The sequence below is a fragment of the Salvia hispanica genome, chromosome 1 (assembly GCF_023119035.1).
Source record: "Salvia hispanica cultivar TCC Black 2014 chromosome 1, UniMelb_Shisp_WGS_1.0, whole genome shotgun sequence".
Classification (NCBI taxonomy): Eukaryota; Viridiplantae; Streptophyta; class Magnoliopsida; order Lamiales; family Lamiaceae; genus Salvia; species Salvia hispanica.
The window spans coordinates 34,269,650-34,289,709 of NC_062965.1; the positions used below are offsets into that span (position 1 = coordinate 34,269,650).

General features: G+C 34.7%; 2 protein-coding genes across 2 annotated transcripts; one reads left to right on the forward strand and one right to left on the reverse strand.

Annotated features, from left to right (window-relative positions):
- Positions 1-2: 2 nt before the first annotated feature.
- On the reverse strand, positions 3-2,055 carry LOC125200990 (protein GRAVITROPIC IN THE LIGHT 1-like). The gene is made up of 2 exons (XM_048098845.1): positions 1,343-2,055; positions 3-935 (listed from the first exon to the last, which is right to left on the reverse strand). The coding sequence occupies exons 1-2, from the start codon at positions 1,980-1,982 to the stop codon at positions 133-135; spliced, it is 1,443 nt and encodes a 480-aa protein (XP_047954802.1). The 5' UTR covers positions 1,983-2,055; the 3' UTR covers positions 3-132.
- A 10,944-nt stretch (positions 2,056-12,999) lies between these two features.
- On the forward strand, positions 13,000-17,347 carry LOC125202705 (glutamate receptor 2.8-like). The gene is made up of 5 exons (XM_048101151.1): positions 13,000-13,293; positions 14,458-15,743; positions 15,827-16,142; positions 16,226-16,614; positions 16,678-17,347. Exons 1-5 carry the CDS (start codon positions 13,002-13,004, stop codon positions 17,206-17,208), a joined length of 2,814 nt encoding a protein of 937 aa, XP_047957108.1. The 5' UTR covers positions 13,000-13,001; the 3' UTR covers positions 17,209-17,347.
- Positions 17,348-20,060: the final 2,713 nt, after the last annotated feature.

Genomic DNA, 20,060 nt, shown 5'->3' on the forward strand with positions numbered 1-20,060 from the left:
TCTTGATCATAATCGTGATATATAATCTAGCAACCCAAAATATTACCACAATCCGAAGCAAAAAAAAAAAAGGAAGAGTTCTACAACAATAGATAGCTAAATTATTCTAAAACACAAACCACAGTGTTGTCTTCAATTCTTAGGCACCAGGTACACCCTAGCCTTGATTATCGAGCCATTACCGACCTTGAAACCGGGGCTCACTGGAAACCCAACTGCCATCGCCATACCCACCTTGGATCCTCCGTTGCTACTGGAAACCCTAACCACACTCTCCATGTACTGCGATTGAAACTCGGCCCCTCTACTCGCCTCAAAATGACTCGGAGGTGGGTCGAGGGAGAATGCCAGCAGATGCAGCAACCAGACTGCCTTAGCCAGCCCGAGGAACTCTCCATAGAACTGACTCCTCGGGTGGTGGCCGTCCAGCACCTGGCGCCGCTGCTCCAGATCCCCGAACAACGACTCCTCCATCTTCGGGTGCACGATGGAGAGGTATTTCTTGAAGCAGAAGTTGCCAAAGCTGCAAGTAGGCAAAATGCTGAGGAGCTCGACCGGGTCCATCGCCTTCATGTCTCTGTACTGGGTGAAGCAGTCCCTGCGGTGCTGATCCGGGTTGAGTATCGAGGAGAGGCTTCCGTCCATGTAGAACGTCTCGTGGTCGAACCCTTGGAAGATCTTGCGGTTCACGTACGACTCTAGGGCGTACTTTGCGTGGCTGGCACCGGCTATGGAGTCGGTGAAGGTGGTGGTGGCGGTGGGGTTGTTCATGGTGGCGTTGGTGGAAGACGCAGCCTCGATGGAACGAACTGCTGCCGCAATGTCCCAGTGCGCTGAACGCATGAGGGAGAGGAGCAGTGATGTGAAGGCTTTTGAAGCTTCTTTTACTAAGCCCATTGTTGATTCAAATAACTCTACTGCTGGAGCTGCTGCCACTGTTAGAGATGATATATATTGGTCAGAACAGATTACATACATTTAATTCATTTCCCTCTTCAAATCTTTGATTAATTTTAATAGAATAATAAATGTGGCAGCTAAGAGCATTGCTAGTCATGAACTTCATTTAACAATTTTCACGTCAAATGTGCTAAATTAATTAGTGGCAAAGTACTCTCTTCGTTCTATATTTTCGGTAAAAGACAACACATTTCTTCTCACTTACTTTACCCTCTCTTACTTTATTCTCTTCGTCTCTCTACCTTTTTTCTTTCTACTTTATTCTTCTTTACTTAAACCAGTTGACACAAAAGAAATGCTCCCACTAAGAGTATAAATAAGGATCCAATTTTTATATACAAAGGGCATATTCGTAAATAGAGAGAGTGAGTGATGAAGTGACCTTGAGTGGTGCAGCTGACTCGCCTCTTGGACTTTCCCTTTGACTTGCTGCTCACACGGTCGAAAGACGTCGCCGTTTTGAGCTTTTCCCTCAGATTATCAATCTCCGCCTGCTTCACCTTCACCTCCTTCTTCAATTCCTCCACCGCCGCCTCATACGGCGCAACCACCTCCCTCAGCGTCGCCGCTCCCACTCCCCACCGCCCTCCCCTGCCGCCTCCGCCGCCGCTCACGCTCCGCCTGAACCTCTCTCTCAGAAGCCCCACCCTCCGCAGCTCCGCCACCACCGCCACGTCAGCGATGCGCATCTTATCCGGATCCCAAGGGCAGTGCGCCTCCTGGAGGCTAACGTACGCCCGCTTCATCACCGACACCGCGTCGAACACCTGGCTCATCAGCATTTCCACCTCCGCTGTCCTCGGCGGCGGATTCTCGCCGCCGCCCCAATCGGAATTGATTTTTAGGTCTTCTTCATCCTCCAAGTCTTCCTCCTCCGCGATGGCGTTGTAGTAGTCGTCGTCGTCGTCATCCGCGGCGTCGGAGAGGTCGTCGGCGCGGGAGATGCCGGCGAGGGGGTGGAGGAGGCAGGAGGCGGTGACGCGCTGGATCAGATCGGAGAAATTGGAGACTTTGGTGGTCATTGTTTGTGGAGAGATTTCTGAATTTTTTTTATTTTTCGGTTGTAGAATTAAATGAAATTTTGTTGTCAGACAAATATCGTAGATGCCGCAACGCAACTCTCACCAATAAATCATTATTAACTTATCATTATAATTTAATGAGGTATTAGTATTTCTTTAAGTAAAGGAAAATATTTAAGATCTCTTAACTCATTGTTCGGAATTTATTATTTTACGTTTGGAGTACTATGAGATATAATTCATTATTTAAGCAATTAATATATGATAAACGGCATATAAAAATTAGATAAAGCAAGATCTGCATATTCTACATAGGGTTTAAAGAATAAACACTGTGATAAAATATTTTCGCGTATATAGAAATTGGAAATTTGAGGGGTTTTGAGCCTAAGCTAAGTGGGTGACCACTGAGTACCGAAGTGCGAAGTCGGTGCATTTGGTACTTTTAAAACTAAATTAACATATTCATGCTATTTACGACTAAGGGTGGGTATTCGGTCGGTTCGATTCCAAATTAATATATTCATGCTATTTACAAGTATATGCGACAGAAATAACATTATACTGTTACTTCAGTAAGCATCACACTATATTTCTTTTCTGCAATAAATATAAGTTTAATTAATAATAGCAGTATAAGTGATTTACATTATCTTGTTGGAACCCTAAGATTTTTAGCTGAAATTAAGAAAATAAATTCGTATTTCTCTAGACGTTTAATTTTATTCGATTTATTCTAGACGAAAATCCACGTTAAATCATTATCTATATAATCACGCCCAATATTATAATTACAATTATTATTTTATGCGAATCGCACATTATTATTATTATTATTATGATTATTATTATTATTATTAGTATTAGTATTAGTATTGGTATTATTTTGACTATCATTTCACGTGACCACAATTTAAACAACACAGCATCTAAGTGCAATTTGCAAGAGTAACATAATGTATATTTATAAAGTGATATTAAATGTTCATAAAAAAGTAAATCTTTCAATTTTATAAAGTTGTGTGCTTGGGGGGTTGATCTCTGTAGAATGGCACAGAACAAAACGACTTTCCTTCCTCACTTTCTTTCTTTACTCCTTTCGCACTTTGTTTTCTTCGTTCCGAAATTCCATCTAAACAACACTTTATAATATACTACTACTAAACGTATATATCAATGCATACATGCATCCTTAATTACAAACACCCATTTCAGTTTAATCAAACAAAGATGTATTAATATATGTTGCTCATTTAATTATTATGTATATATGTTAGTCACACATATGAGAAAAATAGAAATTCATCTAAGAGAGATGAGATACTAGCAACATAGAAGGATACTGTATGAGATACTTAGAAACACTATCAGAGCATCCACAATGGATGCCCGATCGCGCGCCTGATCGGCCGAGATCGGGCTCGAGTGTGGTCGGGCATCCATTGCAGGCGTCGGTCACGCCCGAGCGCGACCGAGAGTTCGGTCGCGACCGATCGCCCGCTCGATCGATCAGGCGTGAGATTGGGCGCCCATTGCGGCACAACGCCCGAGCCCGATCTAGAAAAAATTTATAAAAAAAATTAATTTTTAATTATAAAAACCGTTCCGTACTAAAAGACGGATCTGTGAATTAGTGAGCAAGTTTTGCATTACTTGAGTAAACCTTTCATAGATAGGTTTTCAACTCTAACTTTCATTGTGACTTGATGAGGGACAAATGGTAGTTTTATAGATAGGTTTTCAACTCCAAATTTCTTTGTAATTTCGATGTGGGACATTAGTTTTACACTTAAAAGAGAGTTTTTTTTTGCTTTATGTAAAAATTTGTTTGATTTCATTACATAATCTGGGTTAGCCCAATGGTAAATGTATCCTGTTAAATTATAGAGTTTGTGTGTTCAAGCCCCAAACTCAACATATTTTTTTTATTATACTTTTCTCATTTTATTTGATTAATGTAAGTATTTTATTTAAATTTATTGTGTTCTATAATAGTGTATTTATACTTTGCTATTTTCTATTTGATTAAAATTAAATATGAAATTTACAAATTCTTATTTTAAAATTAAGTAAGGCATGATTTTCATTTAATTTAATATTTAATTTTTTTTATTTATAATATGTGAAAATATAAAAAAAATAATATTAAAATTGAAATGGGAAATAGATAAGAGATAGGGCATCCACTAGGGTTCCACCATTGTAGAAAGATAGGGTATGCTGATGTGGCAATCACTAGGGCTCTCACTAGGGCTTCCACTAAGGCATCCATTGTGAATGCTCTTATATAGAGCCGACCTGAGCTATTGTTAAGTAGTAGTACTAGCAAATAGAGATATTTATTTATTCAAACTAATGTACTTTGGAGAAATCGCTAATTTAACTATTATTTGAATTTCACGAGTATGGTATCATGTACTATATATTCGTATTCGCTACCATGATCATATTGCCCATTATATATACTCGTATTCGCTACAATGATCATATTGCCAAACTGAAACTATATTTGTCAAACATAATATGAAGATCATTGTAATTATTTACACAACATTTTCAAAGTTTATAGGTGTACATCATATATAGTCATCGATATTTACAGACCTACGAATTAGTAGAAAAGTACACTTGATAAATAAGTACGGAGTAGCAGTAGTAGTAAGTAATAGAATTCGTTTGTTATAGTAAAAAACAATATACGGAGGATAAGAGCATCCGCAGCGGTGCTCGTTGGCACAGACGCCGTCCGTGCCAGCGAGCACACTGACGTGACGCAATTCTATTCGTCAACGGTATATCCGTTGAATTTTTCTTTTTTTAAAAAAAAAAAAAAAAAAATAATAAAAAAAAAAAAAAAAAAAAAAAATTGGATTCTCAAAAAAATATAGCTGTTTATTACCATTTTTTATTTTTTTTGAATTTTTTTTTATCCCAATAACATCTATAAATACACACATTCATCATCCATTTTTGCATACAACACATTCATCATCCATTTCATAAAACTCATCTATATCTTCCTCACTCACTCAAACCCTCTCTAAATTCAAAAATGGATTTCACCGATATCATTGCGGAAGCGGAGCGCGAAGAACAAGAATATTGTGAACAATATCGTGCCGCCTATGAAGCCTATGTTGCTGCCAATACCCCGGCCCCTCCTCCTCGACCAACTAGATCAACTCGCCGCTACATCCCTCGTGATCGGGAGGGAGCCAACGAAAGGCTCATTGCCGACTATTTTTCCGACCAGCCGCGGTTTCCAGAAGATTACTTTCGGCGCCGTTTTCGCATGTCAAAACGGTTGTTTATGCGTATTGTCAACACATTGTTCGTCCGTGTTGAATACTTTCAATCAGGTATAGACGCAACCTGTCGGCAAAGTCTCTCGGTGTTGCAAAAGTGTACTTGTGCCATCTGACAACTTGCTACTGGGCAAACGGCTGACCTATTCGACGAGTATTTGCATGTGGGTGGGTCAACTGGAATCCTATGCCTCAAAAATTTTTGCGACGGTGTTCGTTCTGCTTTCGACGAGGAATTCCTTCGGGCACCCACCATCGAAGATTATCAACGGTTGCTTCATCTTCACAAAATAGTCCACAGTTTTCCCGGTATGCTAGGCAGCATTAACTGCATGCATTGGAAGTGGAAGAATTGCCCGACTGCTTGGAGGGGGCAATACTTAAGCAGCCACAAAGGCGGCGGGCCAACGCTTATCCTTGAAGCGGTCACCGACTACCGCCCATGAATTTGACATGCATATTTCGGTGTTGCCAGATTCAACAACGACTTGGACGTGCTTTATTCTTCAACGGAAATGCATACCACATGAGTTACTATCTAGCCGATGGTATCTACCCACGGTGGTCGACTTTCGTGAAGACGTTCAACAATCCGCAAGACCCGAGACGGATTCTTTTTGTGCAGCGTCAAGAGTCTGCTCGGAAAGACGTCGAAAGAGCTTTTGGGTTCCTTCAAGCCCGATTCAACATTGTAAAAGCCCCATCTCGGCTGTAGTACGTTAAGAATATTGCCAACATCATGTACACGTGTATTATCTTGCACAATATGATTATAGCTGACGAAGGTCCGAGAGCGGCTAACTTTAACGACGATCATGAAGCCGGAAGCTCAACCGCGAGGTCTCCCCCATGCCGATGTGTGCATACGACAGTGAGCGAGAGGATCGAAACAAGACACACAATGCGCGATAACAGAATCCAGAATGAGCTACACGAAGACCTAATCAAACACATTTGGGCGAAATTCGGCAACGAGTAGTGGGCTTTTTTAATTTTATGAATATAATTATGTAATTTTTAATTTTTAGGATTTTAATTATGTAATTTTTAATTTTTTTTGTAATTTGTAATAGTATTCCGGGTATTTTTAATGCATTTTAATATTGTGGGAAAATGTTTTTATTTAAATTGAATAATAAAATGGTGAGACCCTTGAGCTTGTCCTTGCGGAAGAGCATGAATGTGGGTGTTGTGCTCTTGCCTAAGAGCAGGGAGTAAAAGTGGATCCGGACCCACCTCCGTGCTCTTGCCAAAGAGCACGGATGTGGATGCTCTAAAATAGTGTCTCTTGTATACTCCCTCCGTCCCACTTTAGGAGTCCCGGTTGAAATATTCCATAAATGTTATTAGGCCCCACATTCCACTAACATTTTTCCACTCACATTTTATTATAAAACTAATATAAAAAAGTAGGACCCACATTCCACCATCGTTTTTGACCAACTTTCCTTTATATTTCTTAATACTCGTGCTGAACTCAACTGGAACTCCTAAAATAGAACGGATCGAGTATATCTCATTTTATATTGATTCACGCACTTAATACCATTAGCATTACTCACTTGCATAAGGACAATTAATCTAAATAAAAAAAATATGATTCGGTAATAGCCAATAGGAGTATATAAGGGCATTTTGTATATAAGGGCATTTTGCGTTTTGCCCCCGTATTGCCTCTCAAAGCCTACTATTGTGGGGAGGGAGGCCATCTCCACACCCCAACGCCCCCGCCCTTGCGCCGATTGCAAGCCTCAGCCGATGGCAATATCGTTTTCGCATCGGTCTGCGATGGGCCTCCATTGCGGAGGCTCCGGCCGATGATCGAGCCGATATTTCCTTTATTTATATATTTATTTTTAATTTAATTCAATTGTTAATCCATTATATATACCCTATACATCAATTCACATTCATCACTTTCCAATCTCAATTTTAATCTTATTACTCTCTCCATAGTGATATGAACTTCAGCAACAAGGTGCCCGACATGAAGGGGAAGACAAGACAGTCGGGGAGGCGTCTAAAGCTGGACGGACGATGAGTACCTACTCCATAGAAGAGTCGATTGCTCTTGCTCATTGTTGGACACAGATATCTAAGGACCCGATTTTAGCCAACAAGTGCTAGGGCGGTTTCTGAGGGCGTATCGCGAAAAGATAGGAACAAGTAAAGCCCGCAGGGCCCCCGACACACTAGCCCGATGATCTACGGAAGCATTGGAAACACCTGGTGTATGAATGTGCTAAATTTCACGAGTTCTACGATGGCAATGCGAGAGGGTTCAAGTACTGAGAAATATATCTGCAACTGAAGGATTGCCAAAATTTATAGGGTTAATGGGTTGTATCGGGGGGGATGAGCCGGAACCCTAGTACTTCTGAGGGTGTGCTTCTGTTGTTTTTTATTATGTTTTCTATCTTTATCTCTTTTTATTTTGGTTTCTTTAATGTATGATATTTTATTATGTTTTTAAATGAATTTTTTTTGCCGTATATATTTACGTTGTCTTTTAATTACACAAATAATTAAAAGTAAATATTAAAAATAATGATGATGTGGAATTTAGATGAGCTCTGAGATAGGTTCTGGAATGAGCTCTTATTGAAGAGAGATAAGATAGGCTATGTGATGAGCCTGTTGACGTGGCAGAAAAAAATTGAGATAGACTCTGAGATGGGCTCCGGAGATAGGCCACCACCGTGAATTCTCTACATGTGGAGTTTGCTTTAAGCGGTTTTTAATTTTTTTTTTCTTAGTATTTGAATCCCTCTAATATAGTACTATAAATTATTTTTATATGATATATTTAGTTACGCTTTTATGGGTCATATTCTAATGCTTATAACACTTTAATCTAAAATCAAGACTAAATCTCTATCCTTAGATTTTAAAATAAATGGATGAGATTAAATCTTACGAATCTCAATAAATAGTAGACAAAATATCATCAAAAGGGTAATATCGTCATTATGTTATCATATGATAATTTTCGTGAATGTTTTTTTATATCAACATAGTGTATTACAAATATCAACAATATGACATAAGAATATCAACACTAGTACAAGAAAATATCAACACATATTTATTGAGATTTTTACATAGTTTTATTGAGATTTTTTGATGTATTTGTTGATAAAAATCTGGTTATCAACATTTACGAAAACTAAAATAAAAAATATCAAATTTCATCATCCGAACATCGTCGGAACATATGCAATTGAGATCTCGTTGGAATCCTTATAAAATTATCTTTAATTTGATATAATTTTTACGAAAAAATAATTTAAATCGAAAGAGTTACGTAAATTTAAAGTTTTAAGATGATTTTAATGAGAGAGAATTGACATTAGTACCCTCTAATTTTATTTATTAATTTTTTTAATTAAAAATATAATCTATATAACATTATTTCAACCACTAGATCTTCTAATCTAATGACTAAGATTTAGTCTTAGTTTGAGATTGCTAATTAATTAGGAATGTATTCCCACGCTTCTATACTTGTATTTATATACATACTCACTTTTTCTCGGAAATTCAAATTTCTAGTATGTACTTTCAATTTTTCACGTACAAACAAGACTTCAAAATTGTAACATAATAAAAAATCAAAGCAAAAATAATATTGACAATCATCTCAACATGAGTTTGTTAAGTCAATTTATTTTAATGGAAATATCCAATACTAACCAAAATAACAAACGGTATGATTAATTTATTCATACACTAAATATTTAAATTTTTAAGAAATACAAAACATACTTTAGTAGTTATTATTACTAAGTATAACCCCTATATCATAGAAAAAGGGTTAAAGGAGACTCTGAATTTCTCCAGTTGATTTCAGTATGAAATCATGATTAAAATGGGTGAATGAGGTTATATGAATTTTATGAAAATTTACTCCTATGGGTTGTTGGATTTTCCTAAAATGGTCAAATCCATTTTAGCTCAAACGTAATAAAAGTCCCATACTCCTAATGAATATTCAAATCAAGTTTATGTATCGAAGTCAATTATTCCGTTGGGATCAATTTATAACTTTAACTTGGAAAACAAAACACAAGAATTTAATGTACTAACCGAGTGGTGTGATCAATTGCTAACTTGCTCTTTAATTGGTAACTACAACTAATTTAAAATTATTAGATTTGTAGAGATCTAGTGGTCTACAAATTGACATGTGTAATTTTGTTTTATTACTATTATTTAAACTTATAAAGATAAGAAGAATCACCAAATTTAGGATTTTGAAAAAACTGTCAATATAGTGTATAAAAAATAACAATACAATTCCTTGAATATGTCAACACGATTTAACATTGGCATTGTATTTATATGCATTATATTGATATATTATGATTGTCATGTTGACATTATTTGCTAGTCAAAAAATACGAAAATTCTTAATTTTTTTAAAAATTTTGACATCGAAACATATGCAACTGAGATCTCGTTGAAATCCTTATAAAATTATCTTTAATTTGATATATGTTGTGTGAAAAAATAATTTAAATTTTAGAGATATTTTTTAAAAGTTAGTTATAACTAACTTTTTGTTAATTGACGTTAATACCCTTAATTGACATTTTTTATACACTATAAGGGGGTTCGGTTTACACGATTGTATCTTCGGATTAAATATATAGTGTGTTTGGTTCACGAGATTCAATTCCACAATTCAATCCTAGATGAATAATCATGGGATAATTAGTCATAGCTAACCCCCATGACTAAAATAATCTCACAACTCAATCATAGATTGTATCTTGGTATTATTTTATCTAGGAAATCAAATACCAACTATATTGATACTAGTAGTTGAATGATCTTGTACCTTAATATATTAATCCAATCTTCTAGTAATTGATAGTTAGTACTACTCCATTTAGTTGTAGTTGACGATTTAGGGATGAATTAACAATATATCATACCCCCTAACCCAACATCTAATAGTATGTTGGAAATGCTTTATGGTAAAACTATCAATTGTTAATATTAGAAATGAGTCACTCACCCCTTAAAAGTCCTTATAAGGGGGAGGGTTATCTATCCTTATATAGAAGAGATTGGATCATCACCAAGCCGATGTGAGACAAGATATTAGAATTTTAACACGCCTCCTCACGTGTAGGCTGGAATGATACATCGGACTTCCATCACGTGGGTAGGCAAGAGAAGAGATAAAGAGAATAAATTCGTCATCGACTTGAGCCCGCTCTGATACCATATTAGAAAATGAGCCACTCATCCCTTAAAAGACCTCATAAGAGGAGAATTATCCATCCTTATATAGAAGAGATAAGATCATCATCAAACCGATGTGGGACAATATATTAGAATTTTAACACGATTTTGTGAAGGCATACATACTCAGGAAAGAATTTTGAACTAGTTATTAACCGTGGAAATTCAATATCAATTGTTTACACCTTATACTCTCCAATATTTTGGCATAGTCAATAAAAAGAAACCAATCAAACAGTCTTAGTAATGATTCGATCGACGATGAATTTACAACAAATTTATTAAATATTCCATAATTTCGAGAATGTCATATGATAACTTCTGAAAAATATAAGATAATTCGAAAAATAACTTATAATCTAGTATGTAAATAATCAGACACAAAAGTTTGATTTTAATATATTTTTCTATTACGATCAGTATAAATAGTTTAATTTTTAAAAAGTTCGTTAATTTTGCATTGAAAAGTCAATCTTGAGTTATATCCTTTACATGTCAATTTCACACACGGTCCTATTTATCGGTGAAGAATTTTTCTATTCCAACTTCATATCCCAAAATTTCATTTTATTCTGTTAAACTAAACTCGTTACAATTTATATTATATATTTTTTTTAAATTTAAGAAGTCAACCACCATATCAAAGTATAATCCACTTCGAAAAACACGTTTAATACTGATATGATAAATAGTAGCGGCGGGTCTGGGATATAGAATTTGAAGGGCAGAACACACTGAAAAATTAATACTACTTAATATAGATATAATATTTAAATAGTTATTATTAAAAATATATTATATTTGAATAAAAATTTTGAAAAAAATACTACAATTTAAATAACATAATCTTTTAGTATGCACGATAGTTGATTCCTATAAATATCCATGTTCTAAAGTATAATTTAATGATTTAACAGTTAACACTGTGTTAGGATAAAATAAAATGAAAATAGAAAATGTAAGCAGTGCTTACGCGTGTTAGTAATGAATTTATTGAAATATGAAAATGTAAATGCGTCTCCAACTTTCTTCATTTTTCGGAATATGCCCCGGACTTCCTCTTCTTCTTTCTTTTTTCTTTTTTTCTTTTTTTGTTTTTAATTTTTTTAAAAACACAACTATGTGAAAGTTTGTTTGAAGCATAGAGGAGGAAGAGAGGAAGAGAGGAAGAGAGAAAGAGATACTACCTCCACCCCTTAAAAATAGATATTATTTCTATTTTGGGTCATCCCTTAAAAATAAAAATTTTCTAAACTTTCTATTTTAGGACGTAGATCCCATAATCTACTAACACTACTTCCTCCATTCTCTCATGTTAAGGCATCACTTTTCGGCACGAAGTTTAAGAAAAATATGTTTAATGTATTACGTACATAAATTAAAAATAAGAGAGAGGAATAAGCAGAGACAATAAAATAGAAGGTAAATAAAGTAAAAGAGAGTAAAATAAGAAAGAACTTTCCAAAATGGAAAAATGACTCAACTAAGAAGGAACACATGTAATACTTTTCTTTTCATCTCTCTAACTTTATCCGTTTTTCTTTTCCTCTATTTTATTTTACTAATTTTTCTCTCTTACTTTACCAATTGTTCATTAAAGTTCATAATATTTCAAAAGTTTTCAATTTCAAGGACGGAAGTAGTACATGATGGAAAGTTATATTAAAAATGCAACAATATATATTGTATCAAATAATGCTTGAAAATAGTTTCACATAAAAAATATTTAAAAAATAAAAAAGCAGTTCAAACGATATTAAATAAGAGTCGAAGGACCTCTAGTCATATTTCTAAAGTTTTAGTAGCTAATTTGATACCGATACATAATCACAGTACAAAAATATGTTCACTATTTTATTATTTTGTGATATGTCATATGTTAGGTAATTTACCTACACTTATAACACTGTAGTAATTTATTTTTTATTTTCTATAAATATTAGTAATAAATAATGGTATGAAAATATAGGTGCATTTATTTTTAATCTATTACTAAATTTTTAAAAATTATAATCATAAGGAAAGAATAAACTTATAAAATTATGCGATACTATCGTGATAACAATCCATAGCAAAAGACTAAAATGACATGTCTCATTAAAAGAAAAGGAAGGAAAAAGTTTAATAATATGTAATAAAATTGGTATTTAGTATCATGTTGAATATTTTTTTGACGACTACTGAGTGATAGGAAATAAATTGAATTTCTATGTCATCAAATTTTTAAATAATATAAAAAAGTGTGAACATAAATTAAAATGGATTGTCAAAAAATATGTTAACTCATTTCTCAGATTTTCATTGCATCGTCGACCATAACTACGTGAATCAATTTTCTTCTATGTGAGTATGTTGAATTATTCAACGCGTTTCTATTTATTGCGTAGAATCTGTAACATACTTCTCCATTTATATAATATATCACGTATGTGAAATAAAGATGAAAAAAGGAAAACCAATGGCCATGCTAAACAATACTATCATTAATCATTCTCATCTCTTCACAATCCATATTCTGATATTATTCTTGTTGTTCGGTAGCTACACCACCTCTGCTGCAGAAAATGGAAGTTCCGAAGGGCCTTCGACCATCCCCATCGGTGTGGTTCTAGACACGAACTCGCCTATGGGATCCATGGTGGATTTGTGTATGAAAATGGCGGTTGAAGATTTTTACAAAAAACATCCAAATTATGCAACGAGGTTGAAGCTTCACACTAGAAATGCAAACACTATACTTGATGCTAACTTTGCAGGTATGTCGTTGTAACCAAAAAAAGAAACAAATTATTTCTTGTCTCTTGTTGCTAATTTATTTTCTTTAATTAAACTTGTGCAAGAGAGCCTGTTTAGTTTATGTTAGCAAACGATCTTTGTAAGAAGTCCAAAGTCAACTACCAAAATATTTAATATTCAAAGTAAAACGTATAGGATCATTGATTTAAGCAAAGTGATTTTGACTTTCATAATTAGTCGAGATATGAGACTAACTTGACTAGGGTATCTTTTTTATAAAATTTATACTCTTATTAGTTCATTGTTGTATTAATTATTTATAGAAATAAATTATATTGGTAAGTTTCTCCTTTTTAATCAAGTGATCTTCGTTATTTATTAATAGTACTCCAATCAATTTTTTCTCACACTAACTATTTCTATGTTGCTTTGTTATTTGATATTTTTATTAGGTCTGATGTAATGAATAATGGATGTGTGAAAGAGACTTTTCTCCTTTTTTCATTATTTAATAAAAATTTTCAAAGTCTCATTTTTTTAGGAGATTAAATTTAATAGAAAATTATTCTAATCATGTTTTTGGCTTTAATTCGTGGCAAAATATGCTGTGGAATGTTAGATCAAATAAATGGAGCTACTTACATATATAGAGTTTTTGTAGTTTGAGGACATGTTCGGTTTTGGTTTCTGTAGAACAAAATTTATTTATTCAATAATTCTTGTTGGTTTTATTTGTGATATGATCCACCCACGTATTTTGTGAAAAAACACACGAATTTTGTCTTGAGCGCGCAATTTAAAGTTTTCAATTCTTTTTTTTTTCGTGACATAATTTGATATCAACATGATGTGTATATGGTCTCCAGTCAATATCCATGCATTGTCGTTTCTTTTTCTTCTTTCTTTGTCATACAATTATATATTCTTGATTTAAATCATAAAAAGACTTTCAAAAACTAACAATAAGACACTATCTCTACTCCTTAAAGAATAAAAATAATCATATTTTTTCCTTTTGAAATGTCTACAATATAGATATTACCCTCATTATCTCAACATATTTTCACTACTAATATTAGTAACTTTTAGGATTTGACTAATACATGGATCTTGATATATTTATCAATTCTTAATAGTTACAAGACAATTGTGCATTTCCATGAATGATTAGAGTTGTCATGCAGTTGTAGAGCTACTGAAGCAGGATGCCGTGCAAGGATTCATAGCACCAGGAAGATCAACAGAAGATGCCTTCTTTGCAGAACTCGGTCAAAATGTCCGCGTTCCGGTTATCTCCTTCACTTCAAGTAGCAAGGCCACTTCCTATACAGACAACCACTACTTGGTCAGGTCTACCCCTGACGACGCTGTGCAAGCGCAAGCTCTTGCAGCTATTTGCAAGAAGTTCCAGTGGTCGGAATTGGCTGTTTTGTATGAAGACACAGACTATGGCAGTCAGTTTGTGTCTCTTTTAAACAAGGAATTCCAAAAGGCTGATATTGGACTATCATATATGGTGGCTATCTCGAATTCAGCTGATGATAGCGATATCTTGCAAGAACTCAACAAGTTAGCAACGAGGCAGACACGTGTATTCTTGGTGATCATGAACGCCTACCTAGGAAACCGGCTGTTCCCTCTTGCTAAAAGAGCAGGGGTCATGAGTGAAGGTTATGCATGGATCGTCTCGAATAGTCTATCAGTTTTCATGGATTCCATGGATTTCGCTACCCATGATTCTATGGAAGGTGTTATTGGCATTAGACCTTACATGTCGCGCTCAAAAGACCTTGATAGTTTCCGAGGAAGATGGAAAAGAAATATAACTTTGAGCAGTGGTTCAGTTATGGAACTAAATGCCTATGGTCTGTGGGCTTACGACGCGGTCACTGCATTAGCATATGCAGCGGAAAAGATAAACTCTTCCATGTTGAATATCAGTGCAACCACAAATCGAACACAGAAAAGTTTAAGTGTCTCAACATTTGGTCCTGAACTTGTCAAGAAACTGTCAAACATCAAATTTAGAGGCTTGAGTGGGGAGTTTGAACTGGTTGATGGGAAGCGTAAAGCGTCCGAGTTTGAGATATTCAATGTGATTGGAAGTGGTGAGAAAACTGTAGGATTTTGGATACCAAACAGAGGAATAGTAAGAGATATTAGCACACGTTACTCGGACGGACTCAAAAGTATTGTATGGCCGGGAGATTCTCTTACACAACCAGTCGGTTGGGCTATCCCTTCGTCTGAGAAACTCAGAGTTGGAATTCCTTGGAAGCATGGATTTGAAGAATTTGTTCATGCAACAGATCTTGGAGATGGCATTGTAAAAGCATCTGGATTTTCTATAGATATATTCTTGGCTACCTTAGAGGCGCTACCTTTCCGCCTCAATTATGAGTTCCGTATCTACAATGATACCCGAGATATCAATTGGAGCTACGACGACATGCTACAAAAGATACCTGAGGTAATTTCGTTTTCTCATTGCATGCATTGTGCTAGAACAAGGCTTCCTTTAACATTGTGTTTCGATTTCTATTCTCAAAGTAGGAATTCGATATGGTGGTGGGAGACACGACGAATTGGGCTCCAAGGGCAGAATATGTTGATTTCTCACTCCCATATTCTGAATCAGGAGTTGTGCTAGTGGTCAAAAACAGGAAGCCATTCGACATGTGGATTTTTGTTAAGCCCCTGAACTGGGATCTTTGGTTGGCTATCATCGTGTCGTGCGTTGTGATGGGAATAGTTCTTCTCGTATTGGAACACCGTGTTGCTAGTAGTGAAGTAGATTCCACGATGGCGCCCAAGGAGAAGTCTGGAATGGTTTACTGGTCTCCCGTTGCAGTCCTTGCTTTCCCTGAAAGTAATAAGCTCTTCCTTCATTTCACCTGAAATATATCAAAATCTCATCAATAGTATTAAATTTCTTGTGTTGAATTTGGACAGGAAACATGGTGTCAAATGGCTGGTCTGCTCTGGTTTTAGTATTTTGGTTGTTCATGGCGTTCATACTAATGCAGAGCTACACGGCGAACTTATCAGCCATCCTGACCGTCGATCAACTGAAGTTCGCGTTTTCAGACAATTACTACGTTGGATGCCAAGATGGATCCTTCATGAAAAAATTCCTGGTAGATCAACTACACATCAGTGCTTCAAGGCTGAGGAGTTACGCCTCAGCGGAAGAGTACCATCAAGCGATGACGTTGGGAAGCAAGAATGGAGGCGTGGACGCCATATTCGATGAAATCCCCTACATGAAAATTCTTCTCAACAAATACGACGACCAATACAAAATGGCCGGACCAACATACCGGACTGGTGGCTTTGGCTTTGTAAGTTTTTCATTTTTGAAATCACTAAGTTTGCTTCTTAAATCTCATCAATATATTATACAGGCATTTCCCAAGGGCTCTCCTTTGGCTGCTCATTTCTCAAGGGCCATCTTGGATGTTACACAAGGCTCAAACATGACAGAGATAGAGCAAACGAATTTCGGCCCTGGATACTCTTCCCAGGATCCGCTTTCCGCAACGATCTCACAAGGAACCTCGAGTCTTACTTTCTACGAGTTTGCTGGGCTGTTCCTTGTGATAGGATCAGTGACGGTATTAGCTCTGTTTTGCTCGGAAACACCGATTGGACGAAAACTGACCACAAATGCTAGACAGTTTGTGCATAACTGCATCAATTTTAGGAGCTCATCAAGACTAAATCCTGTTGTGGATTCTACTAGTATTGCCGGAGAATCGACAGAAGGCGTGGCGGAGGATGCTCATGAACCGGTGCAAGATAATATGACTAGTCATCCTTCACCTCAACGTGGTGAGGTAAAAATTCATGAAATTGCCCTCATTGACAATGTTCATGCTGCTCAAAATTCTGGTGAAATAACTAATCGTAATGGGGAGAATAATCTAAGTGTATAAACATTTCCATCGTCGTTATATTAATTTGTATTTTAGATGTTGTAGCATAACAAAAACAGTGGAAAATCAAATTGTAACAACATGTTTGTAACTGTACCTTACTATTTAATTCCTTGTTACTCTTTTTGTTTCTTGATAATTGGTTTCTAACGTTTTTGACGGGTTTTAAAATATTCACAATTCATAACTAACAATGAATCCAGGATATAGACCTGGGATTCAGTGGCGGATCCAAAAATTTTGATTCAGGAGTACGATATTTACAGAGGTTTAGAGCTTAAAATCTGCTATTTTTATTAATTGTGAATATTTTATATAGATAGCTTATGAATTGTGAATATCTTAGTTGTTAGTTGTAAATACCTAATGTAAATATAAATATAGAAATACACAATAAATAAATTTTTTGAAAGAGAAGAAGAATATTTGGACAAAGTTTCAATATTAAAAAAAACGAAAAAGGAAAAATATAATACAAAAGATACAATATTTGGAAGTGATAAATATTTAGAAGTTCTATATGAATACAGATACTATAATACAACTAACATAAATTATTTGCTAAAGATTTTATTTTCAATGAATACAGAAGAAGTAACAAAAAGAGAAAATAAACCGCATCTACTGAGTAACAAACTTGAGACCCTATAATAATAATATAACTAGTACTCATCTGATGCGCCACAATGTCCACATTTATATTTTTGTATCGATATATGCTTAAGGAGTCAATGTTTGGGGGTACATTTGTACTGCCTTGTTCTACACTAGCTCTGCCATTGCTGGGATTCAATACAATGAATATTTAGGATTATTAACTTGTAAATACATGAACTTTCATTATTTTACGTTTTTTCTCCTAAACTTTATTTTTTGAACGTAAATATGTAAACTTTGCATTTTTCTAATTTTTCCCCAAGCAAAAATTAAACTAACGTGGCAAACTAAAACTTACTTGGCAATCAAAACAATGTAGTTTTGATTTTATAATTTAAAATTTTTAGAAAATGAAATTCCACCTACTAATCTCATTATTCTCATCAATTTCTTCCTTATTGCCTTCGTTCCATTTCCCAAATCTCCATTTTTTTTCAATCTCCTTTTTCAATTGCTCAAAACATACCATGAAAACATGACTCTCATCTTTGGATTTAGGTCTTACACACTCACAATTTAAAGGCAGATCTTATCGTACCCAATATACAACAAAGCACACTGTTATTTTACACTGTAAGCAAAAGCTATTTATATCAATTGGATCATAGATTAAGAATAAATAAGGCCAAATTGTCTGTAAAGTCATGAACTTCAATATAGTTTGATTTTTCCCATGAACTTTAAATGTTGCATGAAAAGTCATGAACTTTACCGGATTGTGTAAATTTCCCATCCGACCCGATCCGATATATTTACGACACAACTACTTATCATACGTGGCGCGCCGGAGGCATGACTTGGCAAAACTCTACTAATTCTGATTGTTTCTCTTCTATCTTTGCAATCTTTGACCTTGGACTTATCACAAACATACAAGTAGCACAAATGAAAACATACGATCGAATTCAGCATACAAATCAACATAAACATACAAATCGAATTTAGCATATATAAAAGTAGCATTAATTCTACAATTCGAATTGAACCATAAATTTGTCATTTGCCAAGTCACGCATCTGGCGCGCCACGTAGGATAAATTTGTGTCGGAAATCTATCGGGTCGAGTCGGATGGGAAATTTTTACAATCGAATAAAATAGATGACTTTTTATGTAACATTTAAAGTTCACATGGAAAAACCAAACTATGTTGTAATTTCATGACTTTACGGGTAATTAGCCCAATAAATAATCTCTTCCACTATAAAATTGCTATCATGTTCTAAAGCATTCAAGTTTAAATCAATGTTTATAACATTAATGAATGCAGTGTGAGTATTCACTAATCTAGCAAACAACGACAGCAACAATTAAGCCTAAACATATAAAGAAAAACTGCGGGCACCAAGAAAATCCAAGAATGACAATTGTATTTTGTCAAATATTTTCTGTGATTGAAAGAGAAAAGACGAAAGAAATGGAAGTTTGGGAAGATGAAAGAAGATACACAGATATACAGGAGAGAGGAAGAGGTGAGGTGGTATTTTATTTTGTTTAATTATATTTTGCCACATCAATTTTAATTTTTGGTTTAGGAAAAAATTAAGAAAAATTTAAAGTTTATGTATTTACATTCAAAAAAATAAAGTTTAGGGAAAAAATCAAAAAATGATGAAAGTTCATGCATTTATAGACAAATAACCCTGATAAATATTTACATTATAAAAAGAATATTACAATTAAAATTATAAATATATTTGATTAAATTATGATTTATCTCATACAATAACTTATAAAATTAGCTAATTAAATTATGACTTATGTGCATTTATCAATTGTCCCATACAAATTTTGATAAAATTTATGATTTTTTACTTTTCATCATTAAAAAACACTATTTCGTGTTATAATGTATGAGTTTTTTTTTCTTGAAAAATAACTTAATCAGCTTAGGGTTTATAAATATACTACTCCTATAAAACTCAATTAACTCGCGATGGAAGTATTAAATTTTAATGCGTGACAAACAAGAAAATTTTGGCTAGGAATTCAAGATGCAGGAGAAGAAATTTAGATGTTACTAGAAAATTAGAATATAGTACAATCCACGATAATCATCGTATCCATATCAATGAAACAAAGAACAAAACTCTAAAGGGAGCATATGATGATAAACATGGGTTTGGATTTCCCACTGTGGCTCCAAGTACAGCAGAAGCTGCTATTACGCATAGCAAATTATTTAAAATAAAAAAAT